The 17,854-nt window shown below is 44.7% G+C and overlaps 2 protein-coding genes across 3 annotated transcripts in view; one reads left to right on the plus strand and one right to left on the minus strand.

The window, feature by feature from the left end:
* Nucleotides 1–416: 416 nt before the first annotated feature.
* INA (internexin neuronal intermediate filament protein alpha) lies at nt 417–10,426 on the minus strand. Its single transcript, XM_070432375.1, has 3 exons — nt 9,287–10,426; nt 3,150–3,274; nt 417–2,367 (listed from the first exon to the last, which is right to left on the minus strand). Exons 1-3 carry the CDS (start codon nt 10,349–10,351, stop codon nt 2,052–2,054), a joined length of 1,506 nt encoding a protein of 501 aa, XP_070288476.1. The 5' UTR covers nt 10,352–10,426; the 3' UTR covers nt 417–2,051.
* Nucleotides 10,301–17,854, plus strand: part of NT5C2 (5'-nucleotidase, cytosolic II) — a 138,351-nt gene continuing 130,797 nt past the window's right edge. The window contains exon 1 of one of the 2 annotated variants that reach the window (XM_070432369.1): nt 10,301–10,408. The gene's annotated coding sequence lies outside the window, so the exon portion shown is untranslated. Of the gene's footprint in view, nt 10,409–10,790; nt 10,810–17,854 lie in introns of those variants that run through there. The other variant, XM_070432370.1, reaches the window with a different exon arrangement.

The raw sequence follows: 17,854 nt of genomic DNA on the forward strand, positions 1-17,854 counted from the left end.
ACCCCAGTGTCTTATGTCCATTAGTTATGCTTATATGCATGCATACAAGTCAAGAAGGAAGATTCTTATTGTTGAAGGACTTTTTATCATGTGTTCTGCCAGTTTATGCTCAGAAAGGTTCACCAAGCTAAGCTAATTAAATCATTATCCAGGCATAGAATGCAGTGTCTTTCGTCATTGGATTGGATTTCCCCACTCCCTGCCATTAACTGTTCACTCAGTGCATCATGTGTGTCAGACCGGACAGTCTGAAACAAATGCAGATTAGAGCCCCAAGGCTTTGGCAGGGAAATAAACTAACTGTGGAAGCACGAACAGAGAGCAGACCATTTCTGAATTATTTCGGGGGAGCAGTTGTCTCACTGAACCAAACAATGCTTTTCTCAGTTGAAGCAGCAGAAACCACAGAATGCAAGTTATGTTGGTGGCACTCATGAGACTTTTAATTCTTTTATTAATGTTTTACAGTAAGTGTGGGGAATAAAGACAGGGATGGAGTAAGGGAAAGGAAGAAAAGTATCTTTCAAGTTTCTTGAACTATGGAAGCATGTGCTAGGGTAAGAAAGTTCAGTAAAAGCATCACGTCCTTATCTTAATGCAGACGTGTGTTAGAGACATGGCAACTCCTTAGCTCTGGTGAAGTGACTGCTGGCAGAGAACAAATCCTGCATGGAACTCGGCACACGTGGAATGCAGCTGCTACACGGTTGGGCAGATGAAAAGTTGATGCTCCAAGATCTACTTCCTAGCATGTGAGTAGGAGCCTGTGCGCCCCTCCTCTGGTCTGGGTGTCTCTTCTTCTCCAGCAGGGGAGAGACCACCAACGATGCAGCAGTGGGAAAACTGCTGGGCAAGACTCTCTTAGAAAAGATATTTATTTATTTATTTATTTGCTGGTGGTGTTGATTGACCAGAAGTGACTTCTTTTGCTTTGGGGCAGTAGCATTGTGTCCTGCTGATAACATAATCTACACTTAGCACTTTTAAAAAGGCAGAGGAGAGTGAAAACAAGACCTTTTAGGACCTAGACTAGTAGGAAGGGGAATATATGGATTCTAAGGCTAAAATCATGAAACAACTAACTCTATATCACCACAAACAAACTGACACAGACAAATGAGACCTTCACTTTTTCCATTCATACAAATACTCACCTCTTCTAGCTTATGTTACTAAATCTAAGGTCAGCTTAATCACAGCTTATGGTAACTATTACTGTGTTTCTAACATTAAGGTGAAAAGCTACATTCTTAATCAAGTTGGGTTTTTTTTTTTCCCCTCCTAATTAAATGGGTTTGTTAAGCTGAAAAGCCTAAAATCTACACAAAGTTTTCATTATTTTATTTGTTGGAGGCAACCCTTAACACTTATCACTGCCGTTTTTATTTTAACCTACAGAATTGGAAGGATAGGAAATGGGCAGGGTGAAGTCATTACATGAATCACAGAAATGGTCAACATGCATCGTATTTTACCCATTCCGCAAAGAGAGCTAAAGGGGGTACGTTCTTTTGAGAAGAACCTAAATGGAATTGAGGTGGGTGGGAGGAAAAGCGTCCATCAAACAGACACCTATCATTTGTGAAACGGTTCTATTACGGTGGTAGGGTGTGGACCATTAGTTTATCTTTGGCAGTGATCTTGTATTTTAGGTATCTAGAGTGAGACGATATAGCTGGGCAATGGCTAGTTATAATGAGTGAGACAGGTTTCAATTTTAAATCACAGCAAAAGATGATGATCACAGATTTAGCACCTTAGTTTGTACTTCCTCTGTACCTGAATCATCTATCACTGTAAAGCCTGAGCTTTAGGTGAGAAAGCTGTGTGTTCTTAGATAACTCCTCTGTGATGGCTGTAGGGCCGCGGTTTGCTCCAATCTAAGAGGTGGTTTCCTTATTAGAGAATGTAGGTATTCAATGCTAACTATGAGACTGAAGCCTTGAAGACATTTTATAGTGATGACAGGTGTTTTGGTTCGGGAATAGGCTGTTAACAAGTCAAATGCATATTATCCCCTCTTAAGCATTAACTCTTTTTAAGCAACAGAATTATATTTTTTGGCTTGAAATGGTGCTTTCTTCTATATTTGATTTCTCGGTTTTCTTAGTAGATATTACGGTCTCCTCCAATATTTCTTCAAAACTTTCCCCTATCTGGGAGGTTTTCTTAGAGGTGACCTTAGAAGCCTCCTCCTCCTCACCCTCTTCCTCTTTCTTAAGAGACAGGCCAGTGGATGAGACTTTGGAGGTAGTAGAACTGAGGATTCTAGGTGGGAGCAGATAACCTGGATTGGGAAGTGGATTTAGCCCTAAAATGCTTGACCCACTGGTGCTAAAACGTGTCTCTTCGCCTTCCAGCAATTTCCTGTAAATAGAACAGAGAGAAAAAAAATCTCAGGAGGCCAACTTGCAACTTTAAAAAACAAACAAAACTTAGCCCTGTAGGTCATACTTATATTAGAAAAATTCTAAAAGAAAAAGGAAAGAAAAATCTTATAAGATTTTGTGGTTTATTCATGAGATTGAGACCAATAGATATTGAACTCCAAGTCTCAAAGACTTGAGGTTATCTATCACATGCATGCACGCACGCACACACACACATCTTCCGCACCCGCTGTGTTTACAGCACTGTCAAAGGGTAACCTAGCCTATTCACTAACATATTAACAAAGGGAAAACTTACAGTTCCCTTTGGCCTCATCATACCTATTTTTGGCACTTAGAGTCTACAAAGCTCTCTAGAGAAAATTAATTTTGTTAATTAACACCATAAGTGCAATAGGAATAAGGAGGGGAGAAGTCCACAGAGGAGGAAGGAACTGCCGAATTCAGTCTGAACTTGAGATCTGTACTTTTTCAATGTGCAGGAGTACAAATGGAGTGGAACCAGGAACATCAAAGACCAGTGAATGAACCTGTTTCAGATCCCAGATTTTTCTCAGGCCAGCCTAAATGGCATCACAAAAGAGTGGCCCCAAAACCTTGTTTTTCGTAACTAATAGTTTTTATCATCCTTTCTTTAAAATCAGTGCTATCTTTCCTCATCTTCTCTCACCCATAAGAAACAGGAAAGACTAGAACCACTTATTTGGGTAATGCTGCCCCAGGTGACTGCATTTGCTTGGAGCGTGCCCTTTGATGTACCTGTAAGCTGCTATCTCAATGTCAAGAGCCATTTTGACATTGAGCAAGTCCTGGTATTCCCGAAGGTGGCGTGCCATCTCACTCTTGGTGTTCCTCAGATCATTCTCCAGTTGCCCAATGCTGTCCTGAAAAGTGACACAACCGACATATTTAGGTCAAAACCAGCAGAAATTCATTGAGATTCCCACAAGTCAAAGACTCTCAACTGTGACTACACATTAAAATATCCAGAACTCTCTCCTCCCCATGCCCAGCCTAGATTGTGATTCATTTGTTCAGGGGTGTCACCTCCATTTTTTTTTACCATGGATCCAAATCTCCCCATGGTTCTCAACTGAACACTAAGGATATATGTGTGTGTGTGTGTGTGTGTGTGTGTGTGTGTATATATATATATATATATATATATATATATATATATAAAATACTTACCTGGGGGTATGTTTATTGATTGATTTATTTATTTTTTTAGAGAGAGAGAGAGAAAGGGAGAGGGAGAGGGAGGGAGGGAGGGAGGGAGAAAGAGAAAAATTGATGTAAGAGAGAAACATTAATTGGTTGCCTCCTGCATGCCCCTAACCAGGGATTGAATCTACAACCTTTTTTGGTCTAGGGGAGGATGCTCCAACCAACTGTACCACTGGCCAGGTAGGAGATATTTTCTTTTTTAAAATCTGCTTATCATCCCTCCCTTGCTTGTTGTACTTGCTGCTAACTAACTCACTAACTCATTTGTTGGATGTCCTTTCCATAACCTACAGCCTCAGGTTAGGAGCTTAGTAGTAGATTGAGAAAATTCCACTGTGGAAAGCACAGAGAAGACAGAGGGTCTTTTCTGCCTCCATTCGTTTTGCTGGTTTCCTGGAGGTCTGCTACTCAATCACTTCACTGAAAGCACTTCATGCAACAAATACAGAGGAAGCAGAAATACTCCATGGAATTTTTTTTTTTTATCCACATGGCAGACTGAAATGATAATTTTTTTTACAAAAAGAAACTTCTCTATGTCATAGATTTACTCCAAATTCTTCCAGGTGCAAACCCAGGCATAGAAGAAAAATAGCTTTACACCTGTGATTCTGGAGCAGGCAGAAGGACCTTTTGAAAACAATAGGTCCTATTTACCTGCTCAAAATCCTCCAAGCTTCAATGAACTAAAGTCCCAACTCCTCAACATGGCCTCTACCAGGGGTGGGCAAACTTTTTGACTCGAGGGCCACAATGGGTTCTTAAACTGGACCGGAGGGCCGGAACAAAAGCATGGATGGAGTGTTTGTGTGAACTAATATAAATTCAAAGTAAACATCATTACATAAAAGGGTACGGTCTTTTTTTTTTTAGTTTTATTCATTTCAAACGGGCCGGATTCGGCCCGCGGGCCGTAGTTTGCCCACGGCTGGCCTATACACTCCCCCTTACTCAGTGTGTTTCAGTTACCCTGGCCTTCTCTTTTGCTCCCTAGACTTAGCAAGATGCCGTCCCAGGCCCTTAGGCTATTTCCTCTGTTTGGAGTACTCTGGAGTGGGTCTTTACATGGCCCACTCCATGTCATCCAAGACTCAGTACAAATGTCCTCTACTCAGTCTTTCTGGCTTCCAACTTAAGTACTCTCTCCACACTTACCTCACACATTATCTTACCTCCAGCCGGGGCAGCTGTTAACCCATGAAAGAACACTATGCAAATGAGAAAAAGGTACCTCCAGTGGGAGGACGAATTTTTAAAAAGCACCCTCGCTGGTATAGTTCAGTGGTGAGAGTGTTGACCTGCACAGGATCCATCCCTGTATGTGGGAGGCAACTATGGGTTATGATAATGATCAATTATTTTTTTATAATTCTGTGATGTCTTTTATCTTTTAGGTCAACCGAGGTATACCAGACTGCTTATTCTATCCTAAATGACCCCAAAGAGCAGTGTTTGAATTAGTGTTTTCTTTGTTGGTTACTCATTGGTTTTCTTTGTTCTGAAAGAACTAATCTGCAGCTACTTCTCCTTGAAATGCCTGACTCTTGTAGTCCCTTCTCCTTCTCTATCATGCTGCAGGCTCGAAATCCAAACAAAGTGCTCTAGAATCATGTCAAGTAAGAATGAATAGACTGAGGGCATCAGAGGGGTCAACTTCCTAATATATGATTTAGAAATAGATATTTTTTGACTCATTAGCAGGTCCTTTTTTTTAAAAAAAAGGTTTTGTTTCACAGCTGTGTTTTCTGAAAAAGAGGTTATTGGGGAGTTGAGTTCTAGATAGATGAGATTTCCTTGAACTTCTTTTTGTTGCACATTCCACATGTCTATTTCATGGATCAGAGTAGATAAAAAGCACCACTTTGCACCTTTCAGAAGGAACTGTGCTGCCTGCTGATCATTGCTAGTCAAGGTCTCCTCTCTTTGTTTGCGCTCTTTGTTTCCCTACACCAGGCTGTCTTGCCTCGCCCTTCAAAAGCTCTGCCAAAGATGGCTTCCTGCTCACGAAATCGGAGCAGAGCACTGCAGTCTACCCCTCCCCCAACCACACAGCTGCTGCTGGCTTAGCCTGGGGGAATGGGACAGAGGCACTTCCAGCTCCAGCTGGGGTCTCTCCTGGGAACGATAAAGCAGGTGCTGAGCATCTTCCTCAGGGCTGGAAGGATATGGGCTGGGAGTAAGAGAAAGAATTGGCTACACTAGCATCTTCAGTGAAGAGGAATGACAAACAGTGCTACAAATTTCACCACTTTTAGGGTCCCTCAGCCAGACAACAGTAGTGAATGCAGCCATCCAGAATGACTACTATGCATAATAAATTTAGGTGGGGAGAAGGGTTTTTATATGTGATCCACCCATGTGCCTTGTTCTCCCTCCTGCCTTTATTTTATCCCCACATTTGTTTTCTTTTTTTCCCTTACCATACTTTAAAATCTTGCATTATATGAGCTGGGAAATGTGCCTTAGGTTCTTGCACCCCAAAATCTATCTGAAGAACAACAGGATGCAGCATTTTTATTGAAAAACACTTATTCTTGGCCACACCTACTCAAACTACTGAATCCCTATCATCAGGAGTGAGCTTAAGGATCTTTTTTTTTTTTAAGCCCTCTAGTGACCTTGGTATGTCAATGGGTTTAGGAAGCACTAGTTTCTATTTATTTTTGTAAAGGAGCTACAGTAATACAGTGGGGTAGAGAGGGGCAAGAACAAAACAAAACAAAGCATATGGAAGAGTTAAAGACTAAATAAATGCAGCTTTTTTTCTTGAATTCAGGAATTAATCTATCAGGCTATAGATTTATGTGCAGGCACTGCCACCCTAAATCTCCAAGGGACCGGCCCCTTCCTGCTATTTAATTAGGCTATATTCCAGTCTCATACTGGAGAGAAGAGGGCAGATTTGGCTGCTCTCCCTGGAGAGCATTAAATAATGGTGATCTTGATTGTTCAGCAAGGTCTTTCAAGGAAAGCTTTAGCTTTCCAAGACTGACCATACATAGTACAGGGCCAGGGGGCCCAGTACCCTTCAAAAATGTCCGCAGATACCTTTGGAAGAATGGGGGCTCTAATGGTGGTGAAGCAGCCATGCAGGAACCCGAACTGCCCTGTTTTAGAAATGAAGAAGTCTTCAGCTAAAGAGGGTGACTGCATTTGGCTTTTGAAGACAAAAGCCATAGCTCTTTATCATTTCTCCTGTTGCCTGATTTGGACCTCATGCACCACTGTGTACTTACTATGTCACCTTGAATCATTCTTTATCTGTTCAAAATGTAATAAGCTTTCTCTCCTCAAATAGGCTGTCAGATCTCTGGGGCAGGGAAAGCAGGATTTTAATGGAGCCGTCCTCTGCCTAGTAGGGTGGCAAGCTTCAAAGGAAAAGGGGCCTAGGACTAATCGTTGAAGCAGAAGAAAGAGAACAGCCTCCCAGACTGCAGTGAATGGGGCGGGGGGAAGGGGTGAGAGCACAAGAGAACAATGGCTGACTCTCACTGTGGAGAAGGACGCTTTTCATCTTCATCAGCACGGCTGAGCTTGTCAGATCAGCCAGAGGACACCCCTGTGTCTTCAAGCCTTCAGGTTCTGCAGGTGAAGATGTGAGTCCCTCTTCAGCCTTAGGACCCAAGGGGTAGGAAATAGCTTTCTGCCTCTGATCTCCTCCCCTCCATCAGCATGTCTACTGAGGCACTGAAAGCAAAAGTTGATGGGGGGCAGCACCGCAGAGCTGCGGACATGGGCAGTTTCTGTGTTTTATTCTCTCCTGTAGACTATGTCTACATGACTCTACTATTGTCTAACACTGAAAGCCTTTTAATGCAAACAAAACAAGCCAGACCATATTGTCATATCCCTTAGAATGCAGGAGCTGTAACAAGCAAGTAGAGGACCTGGAAAAGCCCAATTCAGATGGCAGTTGTGGGTAAGTTATCCTTTTTGTAGGAATATTGGGCTAGCCCTTCAGGAGATCACCTAGCTCATTTTTTGAGGCTTCTAGAAGAAAACACGAAGCTTCAATGAACTAAATGTGACTAATCCAGACCTTCCAGGGATTAGGCCACATAGTGAAAAGTTCAAGTTACAGATCTTGAAGTAGAATAGAAATCTTCACTGGAATAGTACTGTTATTGCAAACTAACAAGAACAAAGAGTCCAAGCAAGTTTTCTCCCTTTATCAAAGAAAGTAATTTATATTGAACAACAAATATCTGCACACCAATAATTATTCTTTATCTCCAGACTAAAATCATACGTTTGAGGTTTCACTCCTTTCTTGTATGTATTTTATTAATGTTCCCTAAACCCTATTATTTTAATCAAATGTAAACTTTGATCTTGGCTAGAATGAATTATTTAAAGTTTCTGAATTATTAGCTTCTACCCCACAGAGCTTTTATTGTACCTTGAATCTGAACCACACTATTTAGGTTATTTTCTAGACCTTTCTCCTGCCTCTGTGCCCTTGTGGTCATAAGCCCAGAATGTTTTATATAGAAAAACTGAAGATGCAATGGTCTTTGTTTGGAGGAAAAAGTGAGGAAAGAGCCAATCATAGGAGCTTAGAGGACAGGCAAAGATGAAAAATAAGTGGCCTATAACAAAGATAGAACTAATCACTTTGATTTATCACATTCACTTAGATTGGGAAACTGTTAAGAAAAAGGGCATTTTCAAGTGGGACCTCACTGTTCCTGAGCGGATTAAGTGGTTTTTATTAAGCGCTAAGCCATCCATGAAAGTGACTATTGATGCTGTCCACGGGGTGACCTTTGATTGCAGGTAGCCAAGACTGATGTGTTGGTGTTGCAAAAGAAAAAGAAAATCTAAGCAGTTAATTGCCTAGAGAGTCATAACTGGGACATGCGACGGGGGAGACATTTCTGAGATGGGAAGGATTCGAGATCAGCACCGAGGACAGCGCCCCAACCATTTGCATTGGCTAACTGGTGTAAAGCTTTCTTTAAGAAGAAATATCAATCGGTAGACAAGGGAACCGTGTGTGTGTGTGTGTGTGTGTGTGTGTGTGTGTGTGTGTGTGGTGTGTGTTTTGTGTATATGTGTGTTGGGGGAAGGGTAGAGCAAGAACAGGGCGGTTACACTAGCCTGACCACCCATCTTGTTGGTTCCCAATCTCTACTCCTTTGAGGATAAAAGTCAAGAAAATGGAGTAGAACCTTTTCCAGTCCAGTCCAGCATTCCTCCCCCAACCCTAGGGCAGACCATACTCTATAAATATCTATTCCAGGGCGCACAGAAAACCTTTCAAAGTCAACAAAAGAAGGCAAAGAGCCAAGACAGCACCGCCAACCACGGAGCAGGTGAAACCCACCTCCGTTTGGGTGGGGAACTGTTCTTCAAGTCTTACGTGTGTTTATTCCCACTTGCTGACTGGGAGGCATAAGTTAGATTTTCGAAATCTGAAGAAGAGAAGCTAAGGGCTTCTTTGTAAGAAGGGCCCGAGAAGGTATGTGAGGGGCAGGAGAAGAGGGCTTCCAGGCCCCTACAATGATCAGTGGAGAGCCCAGAGCTTTTTGTTTGCCAAGGCCTCTAGTCCAGGCTCTTTCCTCCCTCCCCCTCCTCTCGGTTCCTTGGGCCACCATTGTGCGGGGAAATCGCAGGGATGCGCAGGAGGGGACAGGGCGCCCCGCCCTCTCCAGCGCTCCTGCCCTTACCTGGTAGCTGGCCACTTCGGCACTGTGTCTCTCCTCCAGCTCCAGGATCTGCCTCTCCAGGGACTCATTGGCTCCGCGAAGGCCCTCGATCTCAATGGTGCGCGCCTGCAGCTGGCGCCGGTACTCGTGGATCTCCTCGCGGCTGGCCCGGATGGCCTCGGTGCTGCGCGCCGCCTGCTCGTTCAGGTTGGCGAACTTGGACTTGTACCACTCCTCGGCGGACTGCAGGTTTTTGGCAGCCAGGGACTCATACTGGGCGCGGATCTCCCTCAGCGCCGAACTCAGGTCTGGTTTAGCCACGGCCACATCCACCTCGGCCGCAGCCTGCGACGACGCCTGCAGCGTGGCCAGCAGCTCGGCCACCTCCTCGTCGTGCACCTGGCGCACGAAGGCCAGCTCATCCAGGAGCGACTCCACCTTCTTCTCCAGGTCCAGGCGGGCCAACGTGGCGCCGTCCACGTCGCGCTGCTGCGCCTTCAGGGCGCGCTCGGCGCCTTCGCGCCCGCGGCTCTCCTCCTCGCAGCGCGCCCGCAGCCGCTGCACCTCCTCCGCCAGCCCGTCGCGCTCCAGCAGGGCCTGAGCGCGGGCCGAGCTCGCCTCCTCCAGCTGCGCGCGCAGGTCGCGCAGCTCCCGCTGGAAGAGCTCGCCCACGCGCGACGGCTCGGCGTGGCGCTGCCGCAGCGCCGCCAGCTCGGTCTCCAGAGAGCGGTTCTGCGTCTCCAGCTGGTGCACCTTTTCGATGAACACGGCGAAGCGGTCGTTGAGGCCCTGCAGCTGCTCCTTCTCGTTGGTGCGGATGATCTTGTACTCGTTGGTGCGCGCGGCCGCCTGGCTCAGGTCCAGCCCATCGGACGCGGGAGGCCGGCGGTAGGCCAGGCCCAGACCGAGAGACGAGGCCGAGGAGCAGGCGGCGGAGGAGGCCACAGTGCAGCGGGTCAGCGACTGCGAGCGGTAGCTGCCCGCGCCCCCAGTCCCCGAGAGGCGCGAGGACAGGCGCGAGCTGTCTCCGAACACCTTGCGGTAGGAAGAGGGGCCGCACAGGTAGTGCTCCGAGCTGAAACTCATGGTGCCAGGACAGCGCCCCTAGAGCGACTGCGGCCGCAGATACAAAGGAGAGGAGAGGTGCGCCAGGCGGGGCGCGGCGGGGCGGTGTGCACCGGTTTTAAGGCGCGGGGGGTTGGGGCGGCGCGTTGGGGGCGGAGCTCTGCTCCGGGCCTGACGGGGAGGAGGAAGGGGGGCAGCAGGATCCGGGGCGGGGGAAGCTCCGCGATGGCCGCAGCTGCGCGCGCGCCGCAGACCTAGGGCACCGGGACAGGCATTTGCGTAGGAGCCGCCCCCTAGTCTGAGGGTCCCTCCCCGCTGAAAGTCTGGTTTGGAAATGACTTGAGCGCCGGGGTGCCTACCAATAAACGACTGGGATTTGTCATCCGGACACCACACGGCTCTGTCGCCTCCCTTGACCCTGTCCTAGGGTTTTCTGGGAGGTGTCCCGTAGGCCTGTTCTCCACCCCGGAGCTCCGAGGGTAAGGCCCTCTTTTTCCAGTTAGAGTGGGACTCACGGGGCGAGGCTTTCTTCCCTCCCTCAGCTCGTTCGGGGTTCCCAAGGGAAAAGTGGGTCTGCGTCAGAGTACATCTCATCAGCGGTTCCTCTGCAGCTCCCGGGACCGCAGGGGCCCGGAGGCTGCGGGAAAGCCTGCGACGCCTCCGGGTGGGGGGGCGAAGAGGGGGAAGAAGCGAGGTAGGTAAAGTGCGCGCGCGCGGGCCTGAGTGGAAAGAAACGGAGGAGAGAGCTAGGATGGCCAAAATGGGCACAGCTGAGGCGCCCCTGCCATTTGTGTATGTGCGCCCTCGCGTTCACCACAGTCCTCATCACTGTCCGTTAATTACGACCACCCTCTTATTTCCCTTTTACTTGACCGTCTGGCCCGGTATGCATCTGAGATTTCAGTCTGTGTAAATCGTCATGTGGTTTATGAGAACCTCTTCCTGTGGAGATCTCTCTTTGGACAAAAGAGGTCCCTGCAAACAGACACCTAGGAGTGGGGAAGAGTGATGGTAACTGAAATGGCCTCCTTTACTATGTATTGGGGGACTCAGAGAAGGATCTGGAAAGATGAGGCTGGGAGGAGTCGGTGTGGGGTCTGCATTATGTGATCCTATGTAATAAAAGGCTAATATGCAAATCAACCAGTAGGCTGAACACTGGTTGCTATGATGCACATTGACCACCAGGGGGCAGATGCTCAATACAGGCGCTTCCCCCTGGTGGTCAGTGCGCTCCCACAGGGGGAGCATTGCTCAGCCAGAAGCCAGGCTCATGGCTGGCAAGCACAGCAGCGGTGGCAGGAGCCTCTCCTGATTCTGCAGTGCTAAGGATGTCCGACGGGCCTAAGCTGGCAGTTGGACATCCCCTGAGGGCTCCTGGACTTTGAGATTACGCAGGCTGAGCTGAGGGACCCCCCCCTCCCCAGTGCACGAATTTCGTGCACTGGCCTCTAGTAATGTTTATAATCTCTCTCAGGATGTGGCTATGACTTTGGAGAGAGAGTAGGAAGAACTGTTTAGTAGGTTCCAGAATTTCAGACTGAAGACATTTATTGATCTTGGGATATCAAGGAAGTAGCTCTAGGGTAAATTTTAGCTTCATGGGGTGGGTGGAAGGTATTACCCGAGACAGACCACCAGAGAAAGGGGAAAGGGAGTTCTTTGAGACTTTGGAACACATTTCCTGGCTTTGTGTTTGGTCATGGATGGTCAGGCCTTTTGGCCTTTTCACATCCTGTCACCTGGTTCCTTATCACAGATCAAGGGACTCAATTCTCAGTGCTTTGGGCTTAGAAAGACCTCATGAGGTGAAGAATAGAAGAGTGCTCACACCGCTGAATAATATTCCTGGTTAGCCATTGTGCCAAGACTTTTGCATAGGTTTATCTCCTTCCGACCATTCTTCAAGGTGGCCCTTACCTCTTTCTTACAGATAAGAAACCGAGACTCAGTTGCAGCATTCTGCATAAATTCACTAGTATCAAACATACATTCTTTCCTCACCACATAATTCTACTTCTTAGAGTAAGGAAATTCTTGGTCTCATTAATTTCCAAGTAGCCAGAATAAGGCTAAGTGGGTTTCAGAAGAGTTTTGGCCAACAACAACATAGCAGACTGGTTTGTTATTGAAAGAACATTGGATATAGGGTCAGAGGCGATGGGCTTAAATTGTGGCTTCTGCCTTTACTAAGCATGTGGAGATAATAGCACCTACCTCCTCAAGGTTATGAAAGATTTAGTTGATGCATGTAAAGGTGCATTGTAAGCTGTAAAGTATAAGGAGCTACTGCCATCATTGTCTTCTTTCAAATAAAGGGGCACTGCTTCACATATACCATCAACAGGCTATGAGTTGGGTTTAGTGGTGAAATTACAGAAAATTATACACCACATCCTTGTACAGACTGCCCTTTGGGAGAGAGAATACAACCAACCTTGATTGATTGTGGTTCCAGGGGCCAGTGTGAGTGTGGCTCACTGTTGTCCCACTGCAATGTGGAAACAACCACAGGTAATTAGGAGATCTTACTTCTGGGCTATATTTCAATCTCATTTCAACCATGTTATTCAGGACTACTAAGAATCAGCAAAATGCCATGGCCGGAGTTTCACTTTTCTTTCTCCTTTCATCCACCAATAGAAGCAGTACTCCAAAGGCAAAACACACATAGAACAGAAGAAAGTATAGGAAAGACCCAAATGATCCAACAAAGAGGTAGTGGACTGGACAATCTAGAGTGGGCTGCAGTTTGCATTTACCGAACAGTTTTCTGATATTCCCAACTGAGATTCCCCCAGGGGACTTATACCTCCCCTTTCTTGGCAACCCACCTCACGGGCCAAGATGTGGCTTTAATAAAAGCTGTACGACAGAGGAGTGATCTTGGCGGAGCCTCAGACCACAAGTCTTCCAGCTGGCCAGGTTTCCTGAGGGATTGCCCTGTCTTCATCTTCCTCTGATGTCAGACTTGGACACTGCAGACACATTGGTGTGTCATCCCCAGGTTCTCCCTCAGACCACATCCTCGGTGGCCTCTCTGTGGCATTTTGCAGTGCTCACCACGCTCCTTTGTTTCAAGGGTTCCATTTTCAGCCGTCTGCTTCTCTCTCTCTCTCTCTCTCTCTCTCTCTCTCTCTCTCTCTCCCCCTCGTCAATAGAAACATATACTTGGGTGAGGATTAAAAAAAATAACCTCGCCATGGCTGGTTTGGCTCAGTGGCTAGAGCGTCGGCCTATGGACTGAGGGGTCCCAGGTTCGATTCCGGTCAAGGGCATGTACCTTGGTTGCGGGCACATCCTCAGTGGGCAGTGTGCAGGAGGCAGCTGATCGATGTTTCTCTCTCATCCGATGTTTCTGGCTCTCTGTCCCTCTCCCTTTCTCTCTGTAAAAAATCAATAAAATATATTTAAAAAATAATAACCTAAAATTTTATGTATTATGTGTAACATTTTAGAAATGACAAAATTATAGTGATAGAGGACATATCAGTGGTTAATGGGTTAGGTTGTGGAGAGGATGTGACTATAAAGGAGTAATAAAAGGTTTTCTTTTTGTGGTAATGAACAGTTCTGTTACTCAAATCTATACCTGTGATAAAAATTCATGGAACGAGAAAGAATGAGAGCAAGATAAACTGAGAAACCTAGTGCAATCTAAATTCAAATAGCGTCTGTACTTGAATTCATTTGTTGTATCAGTGTCATTTTGATAATGTATTATGGTTATGTAAGATGTTATCATGGAGAGCAAGCTGGGTGAATGGTACCTGAGAACTTTCTGTACTATTTTTGCAACTTATTGTGAGTCTTAAACTATTTCAAAGTAAGAAATAATTCTTTGAAAAAATATATGTGTTTATACAATTTTTATATCTGTATATAAATAGTCAAATGTTCTTTGGAGATACATGCTGAAGTATTTTGAGTTGCAATATCATGATTTATATAACTTTCTCTCAGATGTTTTGGCAAAAACAGTGTACACAGAGAGAGGGGAGATAAAGCAAATGTGGGAAAAGTTAACAGTGAATTTAGATGTTTCTCTTTGTCTTATAACCTTTCTCTAGGTTTAAATTTTTTTATTAAGTTAAGAGAAATTATTAATGCATAGGCAGATAGATAAATAGGTAAAGTAAGCCAAAAAGACAGTATCACCCAAATCTGGGATTGAACCAATGACCTTCAATCTAACACTCTTCTAACTTCGGCTAATTATGAAGCCTCTCTCCCCTCCCTCCTGCCCAACAATAGAAAAATCCTGCTTGTTCTGGAGTAACAGAATAAGGTCAGAATTCACACTCTATTGTGAGTATTTCAAATACGACTTCAAGTCCTCGGTGTTACCATAGTCATCTAAGGAACATTTACTGGTTCCTGGCTACATGCTAGCTTCTGGAATTACCATAATGAATATAGATAGAAAAGATTTAAAATTTTCACTTTCTCAGATTAATTTAATTTTTTATAAATGTGGAATCATATGCATTTTATATACTGTTTTTGGACTTCCTTTTTTCACTTTGTAAATTGTAGCCATTTCCCCACATTAGTAAGATAGATCTATTTATTTACCTTTACAATTTAGTATAGTGTTCAGTTGTATGGATGTGCTATAATTTGTTAAATCAATCTCTTGTTGGACTTTGTGTTATTTCTAGTTTTTACCTATGAAAAATATCCTAGCCCTGGCCAGTGTGGCTCAGTTGGTTGAGTCTTCCTGAACACCAAGAGGTCTTGGGTTTGATTCCCTGTCAGGGCACTTGCCCATGTTGTGGACTTGATCCCCCGTGGGGGTGTGTGCAGAAGGCAGCCATTGATGTTTCTCTCCATCTTCCTTCCTCCCTCTAAAATCAATAAAAACATTTAAAAAATAAAAAAACAACCCCTGCCCTAGCTGGTTTGGCTCAGTGGATAGAGTGTCAGCCTGTGGACTGAAGGGTCCCAGGTTCGATTCTGGTCAAGGGCACATGCCTGGGTTGTGGGCTTGATCCCCAATGGGGATCTCTCTTTCATCACTGATGTTTCTATCTCTCCCTCCCCCTTCCTCTCTGAAATCAATAAAAATATATTTAAAAAAATAAAAATACCCTAAATTAAAACAAAACCCACATTACTTGAGTGAAATCCAGAGTTTAATCCCCGCTTTAGTCAAACAACCAACATTTATTGAACACCTACTTGTGTTTGATGTTGTTTGTGTCAGTTTATGTGAGAGAAGACATGGGACATGGTCACTACCTCTTGAAGAGTTATGGCTAACCTGAGGTTCTAACTTAAGGACCACCATAAGGCAGTATGTATTTGACTGCACACCATATATGCTAAATACTCAGAGGGAGCCCCCTCTCCCGTTATGTGACAGGTTTTAGGTTACTTATTTTTTCTGCCAAGTTTTTTTACCCTCCACTAAAAGATGCTTGCATGAACATATCATTAAGGCAGGTGGGGAGGATCATGCTCCAAACTTTCTGGAAAAGGGGGGATATATTTTAAAAAGACACATGAAAGACCGTGATATCAAGCTAAGTCATACTCCTATTTGTCCTTTGTCCAAAAAAATTAAACTATTTCTACCTACATAGAAGATAAACAGTTATGAATCCTTTGGTATGGCTCAGTTGATGGTGACACATCAATGTATGTGGTTGTAGTTTCACAAGTTTGTGTTTACGGAGTGTAGTATTGTGTTGTTTGATGCATAACCATTTCTCCCCTTTCACTTGTTCCATATTTTTTCTTAGGGCATTTGGGGTTTATTGATGACCATTCCTATTTAAAAGTAAAATCAAAACAAAAGTTACTATGTTTTGGCCTTAACATTCCATCTGTGATTAAGTCTATCCAGAAGGCTGTGTCTGTCTGTCTGTCTGTCTGTCTCTCTCTCCCCCTTCCTTCCCCCTCCCCATGCTTTTAGCCTTCCCAGAATTATCTCTTCACTCACCTCTCCTAAATCCAATTCAGAAGTTAGGCTGAACCCGAGTTGCCAGGGCTCTGGGAATAGGAGAAACAGGAAGGCGTGCCTAGTCAGTCACATTTCAGGACCTTGGACAGCTCACCGGCTTTCCTAGAGTAGGCGTTGCTTTTTTTGACATCACAAAATGTCTTTTTTTGTGGTGTCTAAACAGCAGATTTTTGCTGATGCTCAGAGAAAGGATTCCAGTCAGCAAATATTTCAGGATTATTAACTGCCTGGCTTTGGGAGACAAAGAGCTTAGAGGGCTCCCTTTCCCCCAGCATTGCTTGAACTTACTTGTCTACCAGTGCCTAAAAAAATCCTTCAGTTCAACTCAGCAAACTTATGTGGGTCAAGCTTTTCCCTCCATGGAAAGAGAGCTGCCTAAATACAGATACACTTTGAGAAGGGGAGCAAAGGGACTCCAGTTTGAGTGAGAAAATAATCTCTTCTAAGTGGTGGTCTCCATGGGGACTAGAGGAGAGAGCACCAGAGCATTGGGGGCCCATAGGGGCCAGGAGAGGGAATGACAGGATGAAGTGGAGAAGAGAAGCATTCAGGGAAGTCTGAGGTCTCTGAAGGCAGACATGGTGAGCTTTGCATTGTTCACACCTGAGCACACAGACAAAGGAGAAGCCTCATACTTCCCTAAAATGAGGCTTTTCCAAAATCTCCTCTTCCATATACACATAGCAAGAGTCATTAGACTCATTTTTGAAAGATATTTATATGATTCAATATACTTTGTCTTCTTTGTTCCTCACAACAAACAGGGTTTTATTATCTCCATTTTCCAAATGAATAAACAGAGAGGCTGGGTAACTTGCCTAAAGTATCACAGCTACAAAATGGCAGGGCTGGGTCTCGAACCCAGTTTCTCTGACGCCAAGCTGGTGTTTTTTCCATCATACTGTGTCCCTAATAGGGTCTTTGTGTGTGTGGTAAAATATATATAACACGATTTTTACTATTTTAACCATTTTATTTATTTATTTTTAAATATATTTTTATTGATTTTTTACAGAGAGGAAGCGAGAGAGATAGAGAGTTAGAAACATCGATGAGAGAGAAACATCGATCAGCTGCCTCCTGCACATCTCCTATTGGGGATGTGCCCGCAACCAAGGTACATGCCCTTGGCCGGAATCGAACCTGGGACCTTTCAATCTGCAGGCCGACGCTCTATCCACTGAGCCAAACCGGTTTTGGCTATTTTAACCATTTTTTAAAGTATACAATTCAACTTCATTAAGTATATTCAAAATATTGTGTAACCATCATCACTATTTATTTCTAACACTTTTGTGTCATCCCCAAAAGAAACTTTTCATACATTAGTAACTCCCAAGGCCCCAGCCCCCAGTAATATCTATGTTCTGTCTGATTTTGACAATTCTAGATACCTCATGTAAGTGGAATTATACAACGTTTATTCTTTTGTGTCTGGCTTATTTTATTTAGCATAATGTTTTCAAGGGTCATCTATGTTGTAGTATTCATTAGAACTTAATTTTTTTTATATAGCCTTTGGGGTCTTGTGGTTGCAAAGGCCACCAGAAATAATGAGG

Source organism: Myotis yumanensis, unplaced genomic scaffold (assembly GCF_028538775.1).
Source record: "Myotis yumanensis isolate MYYU_CA2020_CCGP unplaced genomic scaffold, mMyoYum1.0.hap1 SCAF_13, whole genome shotgun sequence".
In the NCBI taxonomy this organism is placed as follows: Eukaryota; Metazoa; Chordata; class Mammalia; order Chiroptera; family Vespertilionidae; genus Myotis; species Myotis yumanensis.

What these genes read in the sequence shown, in the direction of transcription:
- INA (XM_070432375.1), bottom strand. Translation starts at nt 10,351, where the DNA reads ATGAGTTTCAGCTCGGAGCACTACCTGTGCGGCCCCTCTTCCTACCGC. An exon ending in CCGAAGTGGCCAGCTACCAG is followed by an intron (nt 3,275 to 9,286) that starts GTAAGGGCAGGA and finishes GTCACTTTTCAG; the next exon opens with GACAGCATTGGGCAACTGGA. An exon ending in ATTGAGATAGCAGCTTACAG is followed by an intron (nt 2,368 to 3,149) that starts GTACATCAAAGG and finishes TTCTATTTACAG; the next exon opens with GAAATTGCTGGAAGGCGAAG.